General features: G+C 39.4%; 3 protein-coding genes across 6 annotated transcripts in view; 1 reads left to right on the forward strand and 2 right to left on the reverse strand.

Moving 5' to 3' along the window:
• Positions 1 to 7,785, forward strand: part of rock2a (rho-associated, coiled-coil containing protein kinase 2a) — a 34,938-nt gene extending 27,153 nt beyond the window's left edge. For 3 of the 4 annotated variants that reach the window (XM_010903532.3, XM_010903533.3, XM_020054285.2), the window contains 10 exons: positions 34 to 127; positions 212 to 306; positions 408 to 599; positions 770 to 938; positions 3,403 to 3,473; positions 3,570 to 3,658; positions 3,766 to 3,844; positions 3,963 to 4,227; positions 5,213 to 5,426; positions 5,975 to 6,314. In XM_010903532.3, the coding sequence (XP_010901834.1) occupies positions 34 to 127; positions 212 to 306; positions 408 to 599; positions 770 to 938; positions 3,403 to 3,473; positions 3,570 to 3,658; positions 3,766 to 3,844; positions 3,963 to 4,227; positions 5,213 to 5,426; positions 5,975 to 6,044 (1,338 nt within the window). In that variant the 3' untranslated portion in view covers positions 6,045 to 6,314. The other variant, XM_010903534.3, reaches the window with a different exon arrangement.
• A 188-nt stretch (positions 7,786 to 7,973) lies between these two features.
• Positions 7,974 to 13,114, reverse strand: slc66a3 (solute carrier family 66 member 3). The gene is given in 7 exon segments (NM_001303789.1): positions 7,974 to 8,430; positions 9,027 to 9,068; positions 9,400 to 9,520; positions 9,795 to 9,852; positions 9,953 to 10,022; positions 10,702 to 10,784; positions 12,828 to 13,114. Coding segments are annotated over 7 exon segments (624 nt in total). The 5' UTR covers positions 12,974 to 13,114; the 3' UTR covers positions 7,974 to 8,326.
• A 5,902-nt stretch (positions 13,115 to 19,016) lies between these two features.
• Positions 19,017 to 21,285, reverse strand: c15h2orf50 (chromosome 15 C2orf50 homolog). Its single transcript, XM_010903530.3, has 3 exons — positions 20,929 to 21,285; positions 20,276 to 20,315; positions 19,017 to 19,428 (listed from the first exon to the last, which is right to left on the reverse strand). Exons 1-3 carry the CDS (start codon positions 21,159 to 21,161, stop codon positions 19,237 to 19,239), a joined length of 465 nt encoding a protein of 154 aa, XP_010901832.1. The 5' UTR covers positions 21,162 to 21,285; the 3' UTR covers positions 19,017 to 19,236.
• Positions 21,286 to 21,562: the final 277 nt, after the last annotated feature.

Consider the following 21,562-nt stretch of genomic DNA (forward strand, 5'->3'; position numbering starts at 1 on the left):
TTGGTCTCACTTTGTCTGCTCTTTTGTACTCAGCTAGAGGAAGCCAACCGAACCCTCACCAGCGACGTGGCCAACCTAGCAAATGAGAAGGAGGAGCTCAACAACAAACTCAAGGAGACACTTGAAGGTGAGTTTTTTCCAACAGCTTGTGTTCATGTGATAAAATAAATGTCTGGCTACTTTGCATTTTTCTATTTTGTGACACGTTCAGAGCTGCAGATGTCCAAAGATGACGAGCAACAGATGAGCCAGATGAAGCTCACGTTTGAGAAGCAGCTCCAGTCTGAAAGAACACTGAAGACGCAGGTAGGCTGACAATGTATTTTGAAGCTCACAATGTTGCATTATTAGGAAAATGTCTTTATTGCCTATTGTTTTGAAAGCTAACCACGGCTATCTTATTTCAGGCGGTGAACAAGCTGGCGGAAATCATGAACAGGAAGGAGGTGCGCGCAGCAGGCAGTCGGCGTGGCAACGACACTGACGTGCGCAGGAAGGAGAAGGAGAACAGGAAGCTGCAGCTGGAACTGAGGTCGGAGAAGGAGAAACTCAACTCTACCATCATCAAGTACCAGAGAGAGATAATGGACATGCAGGCGGTTAGTTCTAACCGCAAACCTTGTGCTAACGCTCACACAACCATTAAACATTAATAACCAAAGAGGGAGAACAACATGCAGGTGGTCAGTCACACCAAGAAAGATCACGTTAACAGATTTCAACTGAACATACAGACAGTTTATATTGTGATTTCTTTTCCGCCGGGTAGCAAATAGCAGATGAGAGTCAGCTGCGCATCGAGCTGCAAATGGCCCTGGATAGTAAGGACAGTGACATAGAGCAGCTGCGTAACCTTCTCAGCTCTGTCAACGCCCACTCTTTGGACTCAGCCAGCATCAGTAGTGGACCAGACTTTGACATGGATGATGCCTACACAGGTAAGGACCCAGTTATCTCACAGAGCCTTGTGACTCGCTTGTACATTGAACTTTAAAAGTATTGGACAGTCCCCCTATATATTCTTGCACTCTGGATTATAAATGACCCATCTATTGGGAATAAAGTACAGACTGTCAGGTTTACATTTTGTGTATTTTAATCCATATTGGATTAACTATTTAATCTCCCACCCCCCTTTTTTGAGGTACCAAAAGTATTTGGGCAATTGGCTTATTGGCAGGTATTTGTTTGCATAGTTTATTGCATGCTCTCAATACCTGTCAGTGTTTCATCTGTATTCTAGGCTTTGCATTTACATTTGGAGTCTGACAACATGCACACCGAAATGTCATTGTAACAGTTTAGTACATTGCTTGCATGGACAAACACAACTGATGTACAAATGTAGCCTGTTTTTAGGTTGCCTTAAACAGCGATGATTTCTCATAACTAAAGATGGTTTAGACCTACATTGTTTGCTGAATCCAATGATTTTAAGCAGATAATATTATCTTGGATTATCAAAACTTCTCTGGAGCCCAGAAATAGTAAAATCACATTGCTGTAGGGATATGTTTTACCACTGGAGGTCAGCTCTCAGCCCCTAATTAGGCCACTTTTTCTTTCTTACGAAAATACTCAACAAACTACAACTATCAGCCAGAACATTATGACCACTGACAGGTGAAGTGAGTAACACTGATAATCTCGTTATCATGGCATCTGTCAGTGGGTGGGATATATAATGCAGCAAGTGAACATTCTGTCCTCAAAGTTGATGTGTTAGAAGCAGAAAAAATGGGCAAGCGTAAGGATCTGAGCGAATTTGACAAGAGCCAAATTGTGCTCTGACCTAGACGACTGGGTCAGAGCATCTCCAAAACTGCAACCCTTGGTGTTCCCGGTCTGCAGTGGTCAGTACCTATCAAAAGTGGTCCAAGGAAGGAAAAGCAGTGAACCGGCGTCAGGGTCATGGGCGGCCAAGGCTTATTGATGCATCTGGGGAGCGAAGGGTGGCTCATGTGTTCCAATCCAACAGACAAGCTACTGTAGCTCAAATTGTTGAAAAAGTTAATGCTGGTACTGATAGAAAGGTGTCAGAACACACAGTGCATCACAGTTTGTTGCATATGGGGCTGTGTAACTGCAGACCAGTCAGGATGCCCATGCTGACCCTGTCCACTGCCGAAAGCACCTACAATGGGCACGTGAGCATCAGAACTGGACCACGGAGCAATGGAAGATGGTGGCCTGGTTTGATGAATCATGTTTCCTTTTACATCAAGTGGATGGCTGTGTGCGTGTGCGTCACTTACCTGGAGAACATGGCACCAGGATGCACTATGGGATGGAGGCAAGCCTGCGGAGGCAGTGTGATGCTTTGGGCAATGTTCTGCTGGGAAACCTTTGGTCCTGCCATTCATGTGGATGTTACTTTGACATGTACCACATACATAAGCATTGTTGCAGACCATGTGCACCCTTTCATGGCAACGGTATTCCCTGATGGCATTGGCATCTGTGGGATGTGCTGGACAAACTGGTCTGATCAATGTTTCGAGGCCCAACCTTGCGACTTACAGGACTTAAAGGATCTGCTGCTAACATCTTGGTGCCAGAAACCACAGCACAACTTCCGAGGTCTAGTGGAGTCCATGCCTCGACGGGTCAGGGCTGTAACGGTGGCAAAAGGGAGATCTACACAATATTAGGCAGGTGGTCATAATGTTATGGCTGATCGGTGTATGTCGTATGTTTTTCTATCCCTTAATATTGAATGTGTTGTGATTTTTTTCCAGACTTAGCAACTATGAAAAAAGGATCCATAAAATCCTGTGACTTATTACTTTTGATCTGCAGTAGATTGCTAGAAAGTATTTTAGTATGTGTAATATTAACATAGTTCTATTGTATTTTGTCAGACCAAACAATCTTTCAGTAGCATATTAAAGCTACAGGTTGTCTTTACAATTATGAAATACATTAATTAATTGATTACTGCTCAAATGTTTTTTTCTCTGTCAGATTGTATTACTTTGTGACTGGTTTAGCCAACATATCTGCTGTTCCAGCCATTTTACATGGCTGGAAACATAAATAAACATGGTGTCCTGTCTTTTCCTGGCGTGCCACCTGTGTTTCCTTTTTGTTAGTGACATTGAATAATTTTTCACTGCAATTGTGAATATGTGCACAGGCTGACTAAGGACTGGTGATTTCCCCGATTTTATTTATTTATATTTTGTCCATCATGAAGAAAAACGATCTGCCGAAATAAACATTAAACCTGTGTTTATATGGCTGTGAATGTTTGCAGAGTGTTATAAACATTCTACACAGCTAGTGTTTACACTATTTTTGTTGACTGAAATAGAAAAGGCCAGGTTTGGGAGTATATTCAGATTGTGTAGGTGGTACATTTCCTGCTGCTGTAATATGCACCCTCATTTTCCTCTTGCTTAGAAATGCGTCTAGAGGGATGGCTCTCGCTGCCTGTGAGGAACAACACCAAGAAGTTTGGATGGGAGAGAAAGGTGAAGGAAAAATGTTCCACCTTGGTTGACTGTTCAAACATGATTAAATGTTGTTGGTTTCCTAACGTTAAAACACGATTTCTTGTCTGTTTTTAGTACGTGGTTGTGAGCAGTAAGAAGATTCTGTTCTATAACAGTGAACAGGACAAAGAGTTATCCAACCCATACATGGTGCTGGATATTGAGTGAGTAAATATGCTAATGCTAATACAGATAGGAAGAAAATTTAACCTTTGAAACAAACAACCATTTTGCTCTCTAACGGTGTCCTTTTCATTTTATTTTTCTTCAGTAAACTGTTCCATGTGCGGCCTGTCACTCAAACTGATGTGTACCGCGCCGACTCCAAAGAGATTCCCAGGATATTCCAGGTCCTTTATTTCTTATAGCTCTTTTCTTCCTGCATTAGTTTTCCAATATATGTGATAGGGTTAGTTTATGATGTTTGATGATAATGATTGATGGTGAACCTTGTCCTTTTGTCCTTAGATTCTGTATGCCAATGAGGGAGAGTGTAAAAAGGAGCCCGAGTTCCCAGTGGAGCTGGCCAGTGGAGAAAAGTCTGGCTACACCTCGCACAAGGGTCATGAATTCATCCCTACACTCTACCACTTCCCCACCAATTGTGAGGCCTGCACCAAGCCCCTGTGGAACATGTTCAAGCCTCCGCCGGCCCTGGAGTGCAGGCGCTGCCACATAAAGTGCCACAAGGACCACATGGACAAGAAGGAGGAGATCATTGCACCCTGCAGAGGTAGGGTTTTAATCAGTTACATAGGCTACACAAGGAAAAGGACATAGCCAACCTCTCACTGGTTCCTGCGCTACAGTAAAATAGTACAGATGGATAAAATTGCTAACAAAATGTATGACAGAACACACTATCATTATTAATAACGTAAAGTATTTACATCAGTAGTTTCACGATTCATGTTTGTACACAAGTGAGTGTTCGTGTTTGCATGCAAGTACTCATGTCTGTACGGGGGCCTGAGGGAATGTGTGCCCAGTTGAGCAGAGTCAGTGTAGATGGTCAGACAGGTTAAATGTTCAGTAGTCTTTTCACTTGCAGATAGAAACTGTATCCGGGCTTGTGGTTTAACACCCTATTTGTCAATAAAGTCCCTGCGTGACTGACGGTTGGAGAATGAACAGTGTGTGGCTGGTTTTAGATGGATCAAGGATTGGTGCATTGGGCCATCTATACCACCCGTCACTGTGGTTGTGTGGAGAGCAGTTCCCATAGCAGGACTCCATGCAGTCACTCAGGATGCTCTTCCTGATGCAGCGATGGTACTGAGAGGGGACCCGGGGCACCATGCCGAATTCCTTTAGTCACCATAGAGAGCAGGGTCGCTCGTGTCCCCTCTGACAACGTGTGGCGTTGATGCACCACAGTGCAAGTTGGCATACCTTCCCCTGTAGGCTCATTGACGCGTTGTTGGCTGTTAGATTGATAACCATGGTGCCTTCGGCAAACTTGATGAAGTGGATGCCGTGCAGTTGTGGGTGAACTGCAGAGGGCTGAGGACATACCGCATGGGGACCCCACTGTTAAAAGTAATTGAGGGATGGTTTGCCAATTATTTTAACTTATAGTAGAAGAGGCTTACATAACACATATTTATTGTGAGGTGCTTATCAGGGGATAGTTCGGAGGTTGTGTGCAGCACCTTTTTACATGTTTGGTTTTTCTCGCTCTGAAAACAGCACAAATCCTAAATGTTGTACCTTTGCAGTGAACTATGACGTGTCCACGGCCAAGAACCTGCTATTGCTGGCCGTATCGCAGGAGGAGCAACAGAAGTGGGTGGGACGGCTGGTTAAGAAGATCCCCAAAAAGCCGCCGGCTTCCGAGCACTTTGCTCGCTCCTCACCACGCGCCTCCATGAAGGTCCAGCCCAGCCAATCCCTGAGGAGGCCCAGCAGACAGTTGCCACCCAGCAAGAGCAGGTAAAGCTAGGGATCCGGTTTATTGGAAAAAGTCATTTGCAACTCTCAAATACTTTCATGTGAAATTCATTTGATTCTGTGGTTTGGAGCAATGCTCAGTACCAGTTTCCTCTTGCAGATTGCTTGACTTCAGCCTACAGGACTGGCATTGGGCCTTAGATGATATCGATGATGATATTGATGATGCTTTTGATTTCTGACATTCAGATAGGGTAAAAGACTAGGTAAATCCCTGGTAAGGCATGTTTGGTGGGATTTGAAAGCTTTTGCAGTGAGATTGGTTGGATTTGAAAGGACTGGTTTGTGTTATCTGCATTTGAGAATTTGTTTTGGTGCATGTTTTCTTGTTATATGTAAGAGGAAAAAATATATTAAAGGTTTTTCAGGAACCCCACTGCACTAGTAAATAGCCTTGTGTAAGCCTTGGTTGTTACGTGCTTGAAAAGCTCATAGATCTAGATTTGATTCCTATGATTTAAACATTTAAACGTAAACCCTTATATCAACCTCTTCCTGAACCCTGTATGACCTTTCCACTTTGACTTTAGTGCCCGTAGATCTGACGCCCCCAGGATGCTCAGAGAAGACTCCAAAAATGACCATCGGCACAAATCATGACTTATGTCTGTGTGTCTCTGCTTGATTTATACATATTTAAGAGAAAGTGAACATTTTGTAATGTTGGTTTGTACATTTATTTACGATGACTTTTGACGTTTTTTAATAAAACGTGATTCAAAGATGAATTGTGCTGTGTAACTGTGAGAGAACGTTGCATGCTATGTGGGATGACACCTGCTAGTGTTGGGCAAGCAAAGTTGGTGAGCTGTGGGTTGATTTGGACGAACTGTTGAAAAACTAATACTGTGTCTCCCTATTTCTTTCTTTCTCCAGTTAACCTTGTGATGAAATGTGGTGCTGATTCGAGGTGGCGGGTGTTTCCTCCTAACACGCAATCAAAAGACTGATAATAATGTTACACCCGGAATTTCCTCAATGCACAAATTTTATTCCACTTCACTCTTCCAGAAGACTTCGCTATCTATCCCACTTCTACTTTGAAGGTTCAATAGACTTTTGTCCTGTTTTGAATTATCTCCAGTCAGTTCAACTACTAGTCTCCTGAGAACAATGTGCCAACACTGACTTTTCATCTGTGTGCAGACTGTGCATTTGAAGAGCAACTTCTCTCTGGGTTTCTTGGGGAGGGGACGGTTAGGTGTCAAGCCCATGGAAAGGGGGTTAGCTTTGGGCTTTGTGTATATTCACTTAATACAGAGCAGCAGCCTCAGTTACACCAAACGGAGCAGATGAGCAGAGAGGGCTGAAGTACTTACCTGGCAACACCAGAAATCCACATTGGGAAAAACACTGGGTGCTCCTCTAACCTGAGTACTTGTGGCCAAAACATTTATTTTTTTATTATTATTACATTTCACGATTTCTAGCAATCAAGTGTTAAGTGCAGAACACTACGCCCACAAGAGAAGCATAATACTGTAAACTGGTAGGTGGATGGAGAAGGCGTTCAGATGCTAACTCTGACCTTTTAGCACTGGCATTGCCTAAATGTACTTACCACACTGCATGACAATTATTAGAGAGAAATGTTTACTTTACCAGCTGAACGCAAGAGGTTAACCCTCATGCAGCATTAACACCATAGCTTACCTTCTCCATTGTTTGAATGTACAGTATGTCTGCACAAATCAGAAATGAAACAAGAATTGAATTACACGGTTTATTTTCAATTCAAACTCTACTTGATGAAACTCTTCAATATTCTGCGTGATGTTGCGTTTTGCCTCCAAGGCCCCACAAAGTGTGCTTGCCTTTCTTTACTTCGGTAAATCCACCTCTAATAAGAATGTGTATTATATATATATTTTTTACTATTTCCGGGAACACAAGGGGAAGATCGAAAGTTTACTTATTTTTTTGTTTAAAAAAGAAAAAAGATGGGGAAAAAAGAATCCGCACATGTATTCACAAGCTGAAAGTATTGAACAGTAACATGCAATAGAAGCTTTTTGAATGCTTTTCTCTGATATTTTTGTAAAGAATTCCTCTTGGCACGTGGTGTGTATCTGGCTCATATTATAAGTGGACAGTAATGGTGTGATTTGAGTGCTCTCCTTTTCCCAAGAAGCTTCTGAAAAGCACATTTTATACATATATAAATATATATATAAAAATACATGGTATATATTTTACATGACTACATACCGTGCACAATGTATTATTTATACTGCCTTGTCCACTTTGTATTTAAAGGCGCTTCATCCAGAATGCATGTTTGATATTGCTACAGTAAAGCTCATGATAACCTGTTCAACAATAAAGAAATGTTTGTGCCTTCTGGTTTAGGTCATGGTGAGCTGTATGCGGTCTTCAATACCAAAATAATATTTAAAACATACGTTCAAATGAACTACGGTCTGTGTGATATCAGCATTTATAAGTCAACATTTTATTATAGTATGTTTTCATTAAATGTGAATATAGATCTCTTTACAGTGTTGGCTAATAACAGTGGAGGCCACCATATTTCAAAGTGTTTGGTTTTATTCACATTTTTAGAAAAGGAAAAGGTTTCATTTATTTTATCCTGAGAAATGTACAGATCACTTGAATATAAAACAATTGTTGGCACTAAGTTGACCAGCTGTTAAATACAAATTTAAATGGAACGTTTTTGAAGCGTGTGACTGTTTCAGGTAAAAAAGAATATGCTACAAAACATTTTTAAAACACCCTAATAATTTTTCATACAGAAAATTGTTAGATTTACCAAAAGACTCCACACAGTTGTTCCACACAGTCCACTGTCAGCCTAAATTGTGAGAATGTGGTTAACAGTCCTGAGGTAGCAATTGTCAGGTTTGGTTGGGGTCTAATATTTATTCCTGCTTCTTCTGGACATCTCCAGCGTGTTTCTTGTAGTACAACACTGTAGCCAAAACCCATGAATTCAGCACCGTCATGATAATAAATCGCACCAGAACTGAGGACAGGGGTAGACAGAACATTAGAACCACACATGCATGTAATCTAGCGCAGGGGTACTCAACTCTTACCCTACAAGATCTGGAGCCTGTTGGTTTTCTGTTCTACCTCACCATTAATTGCACCCACTTGGTGTCCCAGGTCTAAATAATTAGAGGGTTTAACTCTGGTCCCTGATTAGAGGGTTGAAAGGAAATCTGTGGATCTGGCTTCGAGGTCCAGAGTTGAGGGTTCTAGCGCTTACAACATTAGACAGGTAAACAGCAAGGTTGTTTGAATTCCCAAATCAGCACGTTTAAAAATATTTTTGAAATGCCCTTGACCAAGGTACTTAAGCTGAACTACTTCATGATTTACTTATGTAATGGCAGACCCTGGCTGTGGCCCTACTCTCCAGCGGTGACAGGGTTTAAGAACCACTGTTCTAATCCAATACATATCACTTCACTTTAAAGGCATACAGGTGTGAGATAAAACAATTGTAATCACCCACTTAATTATAATCAGTATTATTACATTTTCATTCCAAAATGTAGTTAAATGTAATGTAACTTCAACCAATGCTTGGTAAATGCAATGACAGATCAAACTTACCCTGCATGTCTCCGGTTGTCACAGTGGTTGTGTAAATCCTTGCTGAAACAGATATTTAACTTTAATCACATTATACAGTCCCTACAGAACGTCTACACGCCCTTGAGCATTTTCACGTTTCGTGTCAGTGCCTCAAGAATTTCATGCATTTCACATACCATACTCACATACCATACCATACTACACATTTAAATAACTTTTTTATGGTGAAATAAATAGTTTCATTAAAAATGCAAAACTGAGGCAGGTATATTTGCTCTCTGAAATGTTTGCTGTATTGCTCACACTTATATCCTTACAGAACTGTAGGGCTGGGGTTTATAAAGGGTTGGGAAATGGGAAGTGTGTGTGGATAAAAAAAAAAATTACTCACCAAAACATGTGTAGGTGGCCATAGCCCAGGAGAGGGCGCTAACCTGGCCTGAGTCCTTGGACTGCCACAGGCACTGGAGCTGGGCAAATTTACTGCCAGCACTGATGAATGTACACAGGCTCTGAGAGAAGGATAAGCATTTGATTAGAATATTTTGCATCATAATGTCTGAAGAGATTTCAATTGTATTTTGTCATTGCTTTTTAATTATTCTGAATGTTTGCTCTCACTAATAGACTACATATGACTGATAATTTTAGCAATGTTATTCTATCAATTGTTTTTTGGCAAGCTGTTCTACCTCTTATTCATGATCCAATGAGCTTACAGGCATTGTGGACATCTGACTGTCAGAATAATCTCAGTGTCACGTCTCCCTTCTGTCTTATACTTACCATGGCCAAGTCAATTATCCACTTCTCCACAGTAAGTAGTTGCCAGCCCCCCAAAAACCTAATCAAGACAAGTTAAGGGTACTTTGCTTATGTGTCCAAAATGTAAGTGTTATGATTTTAGGTTTGTGTGTGTTTGTTTCAATAGTAGGGAAGGATACACAATTGCATAGATCAGGCTCTGCTTCAGACTGCCATTGTAATGTAGAATCAAAAGCAGAAGAATGACATCTGGGAGCAGAAGATACAGTAAGTCACAACAGGGTTAATTGCAAACATGCTTTAGCTCAGATTAAAAACAGAGGGGTTTAAATCCTGAGTGCTGATCGATAGGCATAGTATATGTTAGCAATAAGGCACAGGCGGCTGTGGTATATGGCCAATATACCACAGCTCTTAACCATCTGTTCTTAGGCACAGCGCATTGCATGGACAATGCAAGTGCATGGACAGAGCTCTTAGCTGTGGTATGTTGGCAATATATCACAAACTCCAGTGATACTTTATTGCTCTTATAAACCAGTTAGTTACCAATGCAAATAAAGCCAAAAAAAGTGTTGGCTGTCAGCCAATCAGTATTAAGGATACAAACCACCCGGTTTATAATAGACTGTATACCACAGGTATGACATCACATAATTGTAATTGCTCTATTTGCGTTAGTAACCTGTTTATAAGAGCAATAAGGCATCTCAGAACGATTCGCACACATACAGTAGATCAGCATAAGTGTTGCCAAACAAATGTGAATAAACAATTATTTTCAATCATGTTGATGATTGAAAATATCAACATGTTTAGCCAGGGTGTTAGCCAGCTTCAGTTAGCTTCACATTCAAGCTCAGGCTTCATTGATACTACGAAGCTGCTGAGAAATGTTCTCTTATAACATATCAGAAAGATGGCCCACCTTGAGCAATGAGGATTGGGTACTCCAGGTATGTTGGGGGTGGGTAGTCATAGTACATCTGGTAGGTGACAAAGACAATGAACCTAAAATACAGAAAATGACAGTATACCCAATGAATGAAAGGGTGAAAGGCTATTTGCACCGTGATCAACAAGTCCCAGAAAACCAAAGATTCTGTGATTCAATCAACTCTTTCTGCATAAAGAATTTCTTAAGGAATTACATATTTTATGTATTTTTTAGTGGTTAATTTGTGTAGTTCAAGCATTGATTCGGACTTACAGTTTCACATTTATTTGTTTTCTTAATTAAAATATGATTTTGCTAATGAAAACCAAACAATTCTTAAACCTGGAAGAAGAAAAAAAAAACGTGCCCATATAAAATGTGATTATCAGACTGGTTAATAACAAAAACAAAGGGAGGCTACCTTAACAGCTAAAACAGATATAGCAGCAGAGGCACTGTGGTGCAACAAGCTTAAAGACAATGTAGTCCTTAGGTCAGACCAGAGGTATGTCATTCTGGGGTCAGACCAGAGGTATGTCATTCTGGGGTCAGACCAGAGGTACCGCTATTAAAGGGTTCCCCATTAGCACCTCCAAAGAGTTACTTCACTGATTTTGACACCCTTATATACAGAATCATGTCTCTATGCAATAGACTGCTTGCAGGCTGATGAAAGAATGACACCGGACAACTGGAGTGTAGTTAATGTGAGGATCCCATCATAAAACCCATAAAATGTTGTTATTTTTGGCCATTCGATAGAATTATCTACCTAAACTACATTTGTACACAGATTAGTCATACTGGAAAATGTTTTGCTAAAGACACCCAAATCTATAGCTATTGTTCTATAGCTATTGTTCCTCTGTAACTGTTGTATAGCAGTAATCAGCAAAATCTAAAAATTATGCTCTCCATCATTGTAAGTTATTTATCTCCAACATACCTTCTGGCAAACTCTAGCTGAGATTTGATTTGTTTTTTTCTTTTTGCCACTCTCCTACAAAGGCTACATTTGCAAAGTGTCTAGGCAATTATTGCTACAGTGGGCACACAGTCTTCCAAGGATGATCTAGGAGACATTATCTCCTTTAGTGTTGCACAGGCCTTTTGGTGGCCTCCTTGCCTGGATATTCAGTTTTTGAAGACAGTCTGTTAATTCTAGACAGTTGTGCCATATTCTCTCCATTCCTTAATAATGGAATTTACTGTGCTATTGGGGTTATTCAATGCCTTGGAAATGTTCTTATATCCTGTTTTATATTTTGAAAACAAAATGTGAAAGGTCCAAGGGGGTGAATACCTTTGAGAGCCACTGTAAATGCATATTACTAACATGTTTCATCAACTTGGGTTGTTATTGTAATACACGTTTCAAAGATTTACAACAATGATTCATTCATTTAGTTTGTCCATGCCCAATCAAAGTCCCATCCCACTGAAATGTATGGTGGCCATCTGGAAAATAGGCTGATTGAATTACTATATATAGCTTTAAAAATATCCCTTTCTTGGGGACATATGGTGGTTATCATATTGGTTACCACGTGACATCAGAACACATGCCAATACTATGTGGCTCTGTATACCACAAAATGCATACACTCCTCTCAAACCTGAGGGCCAGTGTCCGCCAATACTGGCCAGTATCAGCATCCAGTAAGCTGAGGATGATATTCTTTTAAATTATGTTTTCATTTTCTCCACGATACAGCCTCTCCGTGTCCATTAGAACAAGCAAACACAATCGTCTTTTTTTGTCACAAAACAATAGTCAGATAGTAATCTGGGTTGATGAGGTCAAATTTCCCAGGCCTTCCCTAATTTGATCCTGAACAAAACCTAATAAGGATATTAATCAGACTGCAACCCATGACTGAATTGCGGGTTTCATTCTTACGTGAATTTCAGAGAACTGCATATATACTTTCATTTTACTCTGTCAACAACTGACTGCATTAAGTTTCGAAAGTAATGGGTTTACTAGATTAGTTTAGAATGAACACACCATGAACGTATACCTAAAACACAATTACACATTCTTAAAACTTGACACTGTAATATGCAAATATTAGGAGTTTAACATTTATATTTTCTGCGTCCAAACCAAAGCGTACCCCGTGAGCTCCAGCAGAAGACTGTTGATGCTGATTCCTGTGGTGGATTTCGCGCGAATCAAAACAAATATTTGCGGAAACTTCAGCACCATGCACACAAACAGTGTGCTAAAGTTAGCGACATGTAATAGTTTTTCTGAATTCATAACTAGACGGAGATCTGGCAATCGACCTTTAGTTTCTGGATCCCTAGGCAGATAACTGGTTCAGCGTTACGACTATGAGTCCTCAGCATCCAGATTGTTCACTGGCAGACTGGTCTTCTTCAGAGTTTTGATTTTACTTCCGCACACATCACCCTAGCGGCTAGGGCCTAGACTTATGGTTTTTGGACCCAAGTACCATCCGTAGTAAAAAAAATTTAAAAAGGAAATAAAATATAATTTATGTGGCTATTATGCCTTTTATTGACGGTAAAACATTATATATTCTGTCTGATATTTCACTTTTCAAACCAGCACTAGTTTCATTTTTCAATTAATTAAAGCTGCATTCATTTTGTATATAAATTACAATAAACAAACACAGTACACTATATTACATTATATACATTATATTTTTGTTCAATGTGATAGAAGAGTAGGGTTTTGTCACACTTTGTTAATAATTCAACATTTATATGGATGTGTCAAAACACGCTGACATTTCACATCAGATGCCCTCTTTGAATGAAAACGACGACTGATGTGGCAGTCCTCCTTGAAAACATTCTAACGCTGAGCGAACAGAAGGAAGTAATTTGCAAAATTTAAAGTTAGCTAGAATGTATATTTGAATGTGATATTTGTTCATAAACGTTAATGTGTTCACTGCGATCGCTTATCTACTAAATTATTTGAAGCTGAGATTCGAATAGCTTGCCAGTGACAGAACACAGAAAACACAACAACCCTTTTAACTACGTTTAAAGATAGCTAGCTAGGCGACGAGATAGGCTACATGTTAGCCAGCTCTAGTCAATTAGGGTACGTTATAACTAGTTAAAGATGCTTGATGCACCTGTCACTATATGCAAAGCAGGCAAGATCCATTTATTTTTTTGCTTCATATACACTATGTTGTCATTATTTACAAATGTAAACAAAATAATAATTTGTCGTGGCCATCATCTATGCAGTGGTGTAAAAAGTAAAAAGTATAAGTATTTGGCTGTGTTCACCAGTCTTGGGAAGTTAAGGATGAGCTAAATTACCTTAACAGATAACTAACCAATTACCTTAATTGATCATTTACACTGTTCCTTTTTATTTTTATTGATCACTGGTTAGTTCTGAACTCCCTTTACCTGGTTACTTAGATCTTAAACAGATACTTCCCTAAAGTGGCGAACACAGCCGAACCCAGTTGAGAACTTTTTCTTAGTACTTTGTACACCTCTACTTCTATGTGATTGTTGTGATATTTCATTTCAGTTGCCAATATGCGTTGTTGACCTGGGGGATGCTGTTGTCTGGGTAAATGCCAACACAAGCCTCTTCTGAGACTGGGTACAAGTCCTCACCCCTGAATGATGAGGAAATACAGGGTGCTTTGCAAATGCTCAGAGAGGCCTTATTTTTGTTGATGATGATACCTAGCTGTATTTAAACCATCAGCTAATGCTGGTTTCCACACAACAAAAATTACAACATCTAGAAAACACAATATAGTTTGATGAGACAAAGAAACAAGACTAGTTGTTTAGCAAGAGTAAACTGGACAGTGTGTTTGGAAGTGTTCACCTGGCCATACAACATGATAGGATGAAACCAAAGCCTACAGAATCTGGGCAAAGCTGAATACACAGTACTTAAATGAACAGTTTAGTTTTGTCAGTGTTGTAATGTAATGTTTTGAATATTTTATTCGGTGATTAAATGTTTAATTGTCTAACTGGCATATCATTTATTTTTAAGTTATGCCACTAACTTTTTTGGGCTACATTATTTGACTTTCAATAATGTATGTTGTGCTCTTTTGGACCTGTTCTACTTATAATTTATGTTGTTGAATCAACTTTTAAGATAAGGGTTAAATTAGACCTCAGATAATCAATTCAATGTAACACATATATTCCTCCCAACAATGTTTTAAGTCCATAACCATGTTATTACTCAATAATTAAATATGTGCTTGTTCCAGACACCCCTGGAAAAATTCATATGTCTGTCAACAGATGTTGACCTGACCTCTACATGATGCAAATTGAAACTTGCCAACAGGCTATAAAAAATGCTATGCTTCCAGTTACCAATTTAAAGTTTCTAGAACAATGCTGTTAAATTGAACAGTAAGAGTCAAAGGAAGGAGAAACCATTACAATGATTTGTATGAAAACTGGTTAGATCTAAACAGCAGAACCCACAGTTCTCGGGAAAGGACCTTCAGAACAGTTTAGCTGACACTGAAGTTGTTGCTCACAGGTCCACCGCACACTGTACTTTATACAGCATGTTCACATTTGTGTAATATGTTGAATCTATGGAAAATGCATAAATGGTAATCCTGTATAAACCTGTGAAAAGGGAGGCCTGTTTCACTGTGTAACATGTAGAGCTCATATCAACTATATTGTAACTGCAATAAGCTGCATTCTCAACCATCAACCTCTTAATGATGGCCCTCTACTCTATCACATATAACCAAGCAATGGCTACTCAAAGTAAAACTGACCATGGCAGGCATAGTGAGTATGACTGTGCATGTGTTTATGTGTCTGTATTATAACTGCACTCAGCAGCTTTCTAAACCACCAGTGTCTCATTCTTGACTTTAACCAAAACATTTAAAACTATTTTAAGAGGCACTTCAGTCTTTAAATGAATATATTTCAGTTGTATGTTATCAAACAATTGTAATCCTGAAACAAAATACTATTAAAGGGTATTTTAAGTTTACATAATTGGTACATAATCAGACTAGAGCGCTTTTTCAACATGTAGTCAAAGCATTTACACTTTTGTTTTCTATATCAATGCTTGAACCGCTTGAACCTGGTGTTATATCTTGACAAAAGATATTTAATAAAATCACATGGACTCTGAGATAAAGTTGTAATGTTAGTTAAATCTTCTTCCTCTATTAGCACACTCAACATAATGATGTCATACCATACATGACACCTAGCATCAAACCAGGATGTCCCTAAACTGACCAATGGTGAACATCAGTGGGCGTAACTTAATATTCAGTAACCCCCATTTAAACTGACCAATGGTGAACATCAGTGGGCGTGACTTAATATTCAGGAACCCACATATTAAGTATCGCCCCCGACTTGTCAACTCATTTACTAAACATTTTAACTGTGGAAGATAGCTAGCTTAAGTAACAAAACATCAAGATGGAACGTGGAAATAAAATCAATACATTATAAAAAAAATTATGTGCCCTTGAGAAACGTATTTAGTAAAGTTGTTCAGAAGCAGAAGCATTGGAAGATGGTTAGAACTGATGAAACAATGACGCGAGCCGCATCGCAGCTTCAAGCGAAGGGGAAATAATTATGATCCAGGTCCAACAGCAGCTAGTAGCAAAGTTTTGTAACTGCAGGTACGTTTTTTGTTGTATTCCAGAGTTTCCCAAACTAGGGGTCACAACCCCATGTGAGGTCACCTTATATTGGGTTGGGGAAGAATGTTTAACAATTTACTCTCATAGCCTCAAATAAAATAAAAATAATTATAGCATTTTTCTTCACGTCGTTTGGGTCGTGAGAATTTCTAGATATCGAAATGGGGTCGTCAGCCAAAAAAGTTTGGGAACCCCTGTTGTAGCCTAATAACAAGTGTCTGTTCATTATGGTACATGAAACATACTTATTTTTTGGGAAGTATTAAATATTATCTTCCTCTACCTTTTAGTTAGGAAATTTGGTAGCAGTAGTAGGATTTTAGATGCGGGGGTCTGGTCGGGGGCTCCGCGGCTTGGTTTGCACCCATGGCGACGTTGTCTGAAGGGCCGAGATAAAGTTGGTTTTATATTCAGATATTCCACAGAGATTCAACAGACATTCGAAGCAAACATTTAAATGTTAAAAACTACTTGCATTCTTCACTGATAACTATGACTGACATACAGGTGCTGGTCATAAAATTAGAATATCATCAAAAAGTTGATTTATTTCAGTAATTCCATTCAAAAAGTGAAACGTTTGTATACTATAATGTATACATTCATTCCACACAGACTGATATACACTCACCTAAAGGATTATTAGGAACACCTGTTCAATTTCTCATTAATGCAATTATCTAATCAACCAATCACATGGCAGTTGCTTCAATGCATTTAGGGGTGTGGTCCTGGTCAAGACAATCTCCTGAACTCCAAACTGAATGTCAGAATGGGAAAGAAAGGTGATTTAAGCAATTTTGAGCGTGGCATGGTTGTTGGTGCCAGACGGGCCAATCTGAGTATTTCACAATCTGCACAGTTACTGGGATTTTCACGCACAACCATTTCAAGGGTTTACAAAGAATGGTGTGAAAAGGGAAAAACATCCAGTATGCGGCAGTCCTGTGGGCGAAAATGCCTTGTTGATGCTAGAGGTCAGAGGAGAATGGGCCGACTGATTCAAGTTAATAGAAGAACAACTTTGACTAAAATAACCACTCGTTACAACCAAGGTATGCAGCAAAGCATTTGTGAAGCCACAACACGCACAACCTTGGGGCGGATGGGCTACAACAGCAGAAGAGCCCCACCGGGTACCACTCATCTCCACTACAAATAGGAAAAAGAAGCAAAAATTTGCACAAGCTCACCAAAATTGGACAGTTGAAGACTGGAAGAATGTTGCCTGGTCTGATGAGTCTCAATTTCTGTTGAGACATTCAGATGGTAGAGTCAGAATTTGGCAGAAACAGAATGAGAACATGGATCCATCATGCCTTGTTACCACTGTGCAGGCTGGTGGTGGTGGTGTAATGGTGTGGGGGATGTTTTCTTGGCACACTTTAGGCCCCTTAGTGTCAATTGGGCATCGTTTAAATTCCACGGCCTACCTGAGCATTGTTTCTGACCATGTCCATCCCTTTATGACCACCATGTACCCATTCTCTGATGGCTACTTCCAGCAGGATAATGCACCATGTCACAAAGCTCGAATCATTTCAAATTGGTTTCTTGAACATGACAATGAGTTCACTGTACTGAAATGGCCCCCACAGTCACCAGATCGCAACCCAATAGAGCATCTTTGGGATGTGGTGGAACAGGAGCTTCGTGCCCTGGATGTGCATCCCACAAATCTCCATCAACTGCAAGATGCTATCCTATCAATATTTGCCAACATTTCTAAAGAATGCTTTCAGCACCTTGTTGAATCAATGCCACGTAGAATTAAGGCAGTTCTGAAGGCGAAAGGGGGTCAAACACAGTATTAGTATGGTGTTCCTAATAATCCTTTAGGTGAGTGTACATTGGAATGCATAGGATAATGAAACCTTTTATAGGCTGCATGCTAAATACACTGAAGCAACCATTTAAGTTAAGCATTCATATTGGCTTGTGTTCTTATTTGCATATTATTTTTTGCAGAGGGTTCGAATACTTATTTCACTCATTAAAATGCAAATCAATTCATCACATTTTTGACGTGTTTTTCTGGATTTTTTTATTGTTATTCTGTCTCTCACTGTTCAAATAAACCTACCATTAAAATTATAGACTGATAATTTCTTTGTCAGTGGGCAAACGTACAAAATCAGCAGGGGATAAAAAAATAAACCCTCACTGTAACAAGTGTAGACCGACTTAGACGGTTATTTGAGGGATTGCTAGACTGGGGGGTGGGGGGGATGCGGCGCTGGGAGAGGATTGGAAGGACTCACTCAAATTAGCGAAATGAGTCAAAAGATTCTTTATTTTTCAGTAAAGTGAGTCGAATTTCCCATCACTACAGTGAATGCGTTCTCCTCGGAAGTAAACAAGTGCAGATTGTACTTCACAAAATTGAGGGGAGAAAAACAACAAATAAAATATTAAAAACACAAACTTTGGTGGCCTACGTATATTAAAAGTATTGTGTAAAAGAAACTTTTTGATGAAGTATGTTATCACACACTGCTTTTTATTCACAACAACTCTAGTGAAAACACACCACTGGTGGGAAAATTTATTTTCTTGATGCAAATTTTAGATCTTTAAATCCGTTGGAAACAAATCAACTAGGCTACAGGTAGTTCAGGTAGACAGTAATTTCTATAATAAAATATGTGATTCTTTATTGAAAAATGTAACAATAGTTTATGCTGTAGACTACAGCTCTTCACCGTTGGTGCTCCTACTGTAAAGCAAATACACAAAGAATATGAATAGCTCCATCATTAGCTGCATGAATGAGCTATACCTTTAAAATGGAACTGGTCCTTTTGAAAGGCAAGATTGATAGTGGGAATTCTCAGGAGAGTCTTATGCTCTGCTGATGCTAGCATGGCTGCATATCTGGACCCTGCTTGCACTTCTTATATCTTCCAGTTAGCAGCTTATCCATTCTCATCAGCTCTCTTCCAAGAGGCATGCATACACGACTCCCAAAAATCTGGTTGGTGGTGTTGGGTAGATGGTCAGAGAACACTGCCTCATAGGTTGGTAAAGGGCTCTCTGCCTTGTAGTTACCCTATGTGGATGCAAAGTGTAAGGTTACATTCAACTCAAGATAAAACAAAAAAATGTTTTAGCAGATCTAACCTCACAGCCCAATTTCAGCTTTTGCCACACCCCTTTATATTCTCAAATAATTGGGATGAGGAAAATTAGTTATAAATATTCATTTTGAGGACTTGCAAAATATTTTGAGTGTTTTCAAAGCTCTAACCATTTTGTTTGAAAAAAATTGGCTTGTTGTGCATTAAAATTTTGCAGCAGTACAGTATCTTAACTAACTACAGTAGCATGACAGGCACTCTAACATTATACAAAGTATTTAGCCTTGATATTAAAAGTAGATGAGTCGCTACGATGTATAACTAAGAGCAGTGATGTGCAACAGTTGCCTGATGACTTAAACAAGACATTCACTGCACATTTTGGTCTGAGACTCCTTCAATAAAACATTTTAGGACACAATTTTAAGATGTTGTTTTAGCCAGGTGTTCTAGTTGTGGCCCAACCCATTGGTTTTCTGTGACAAATTTGGATTATTCAATTACTTTTGGGACTGGGGAATCTGTTTAAGTCCAGACTCCTTACTAACATCTGTAGGAGTGGCATAGTGTTTGGCCAGAGAATTTGGGATTCCAGACAAACATATCCCTAAACCTTTCTTCTGTTTTGGTCCCCTGTTACAGCAGTGAGCCAGAGCACATGTGCAAATGTATGTGACTCAAGTCAGTTGTCCCACTCATTGCAAAATCTCTGGTGACGCTCGTGGCAACATAATTTCATTGAGCCATCCTTAAATAACAGATCGTATTACATGAAAACAGTGGACTATTTAAAAGGGGGGAAAAACGCAATTTATTTACCAGCTGGTTATAGGTCTTGAGAAAACTCCAATTCTTCTGCCTGTGGATCAAAATAAAATAATGTTTGTAGACCTAGGCCTTAGACAGTGGTTGTCAAGGTAGCAAATAACCATGTCAGCATTCATAACTGTACATTTTATTCTTCAAGAATAATCTAAATGATAGACTCTTAGATGGCTTCACACTCATCCCTCAACAGAACAGTCCAGGTTGAATTGTTGTGCTATCTGATGTAAGACAATGATTTTAATAACTAAATAATAACCACATTGTGAATAAGTAATATCTAATACATTTTTACTTGTAAAACTGATAAGGTTGCTAGTAACAATCTGTTACAAAAGAATACATACTATTTTAAAATATGACTGATATGTTTCAGGAAATAAATGTTAAAATGGCTTGTTATAGTCATTTGTTTTGAAAATATTAATTTCAATGGGAGTCGAGCTTAATGCTCCTTAATTTCATTTTTTAAAACATGTCCCTATAGTAAAAATTACAGTGGTTTGGAAATATCATTATCTTGTCAATTAAATTATTTAGAACTTCCTTTCTTGTCGGGATGTGGCCAATTAAAATTCATTGTTTGAACTGAATTGCATTCAGAAAGTCAGAATTCGCACAACTGTCACAAGTATAGCATACATTACCATTCTTTTACCCCATCCCTCTCTGCTCGCACGGCCTCGCGCCAAACCTGGTCTTGTTTGACTGGGTCGCGCGAGTCAAGATTCTGGGTCTTTCCGCCCCCAGTGTTTAGAGTCCTGTCCAGCGGTTGTTTGCACACTGAGGCAGATGACTGTGAAATCAAAGTAATGTTACTTCGTTCTGGTAGTCGGTAGCCTGCTGAAGTTGCGCGTTTATTTTTGGCTCTTTTATCCATAACGTTGCAACACTATCGATTTTGGAACCGAGAATGCGGTTGTGCACGAATCACTAAGCAGCTTCTGTGCTTCGACTAATTTAGCCAGTCGGCTTGGACTCAGTTGTCTATTGTTTACTTGTACGTCTCCCCTGGAGACAGTAACGTAGGGCTATAGAGGCATAATTCTGCTTTATTCATTAACTTCCATTCATTGTTTTCCTCGACTGTAGCCTACCAGTAGAGACGTAAAGACACCAAGCGGCTGGATCGGGGCTAAATGGAAAAGGATACGTTACCAATCTTTTCCCACCAGGGCCCCCTTTTTACATTTAAAATTGAACAAAACATAATCAGTTCTGTTGTATTTTTAATGGATTTCATTTTGAACCGAAAAATGTGGTTTAACAGCAACCATTAAC

This window comes from Esox lucius, chromosome 15 (genome assembly GCF_011004845.1).
Source record: "Esox lucius isolate fEsoLuc1 chromosome 15, fEsoLuc1.pri, whole genome shotgun sequence".
Taxonomy (NCBI): Eukaryota; Metazoa; Chordata; class Actinopteri; order Esociformes; family Esocidae; genus Esox; species Esox lucius.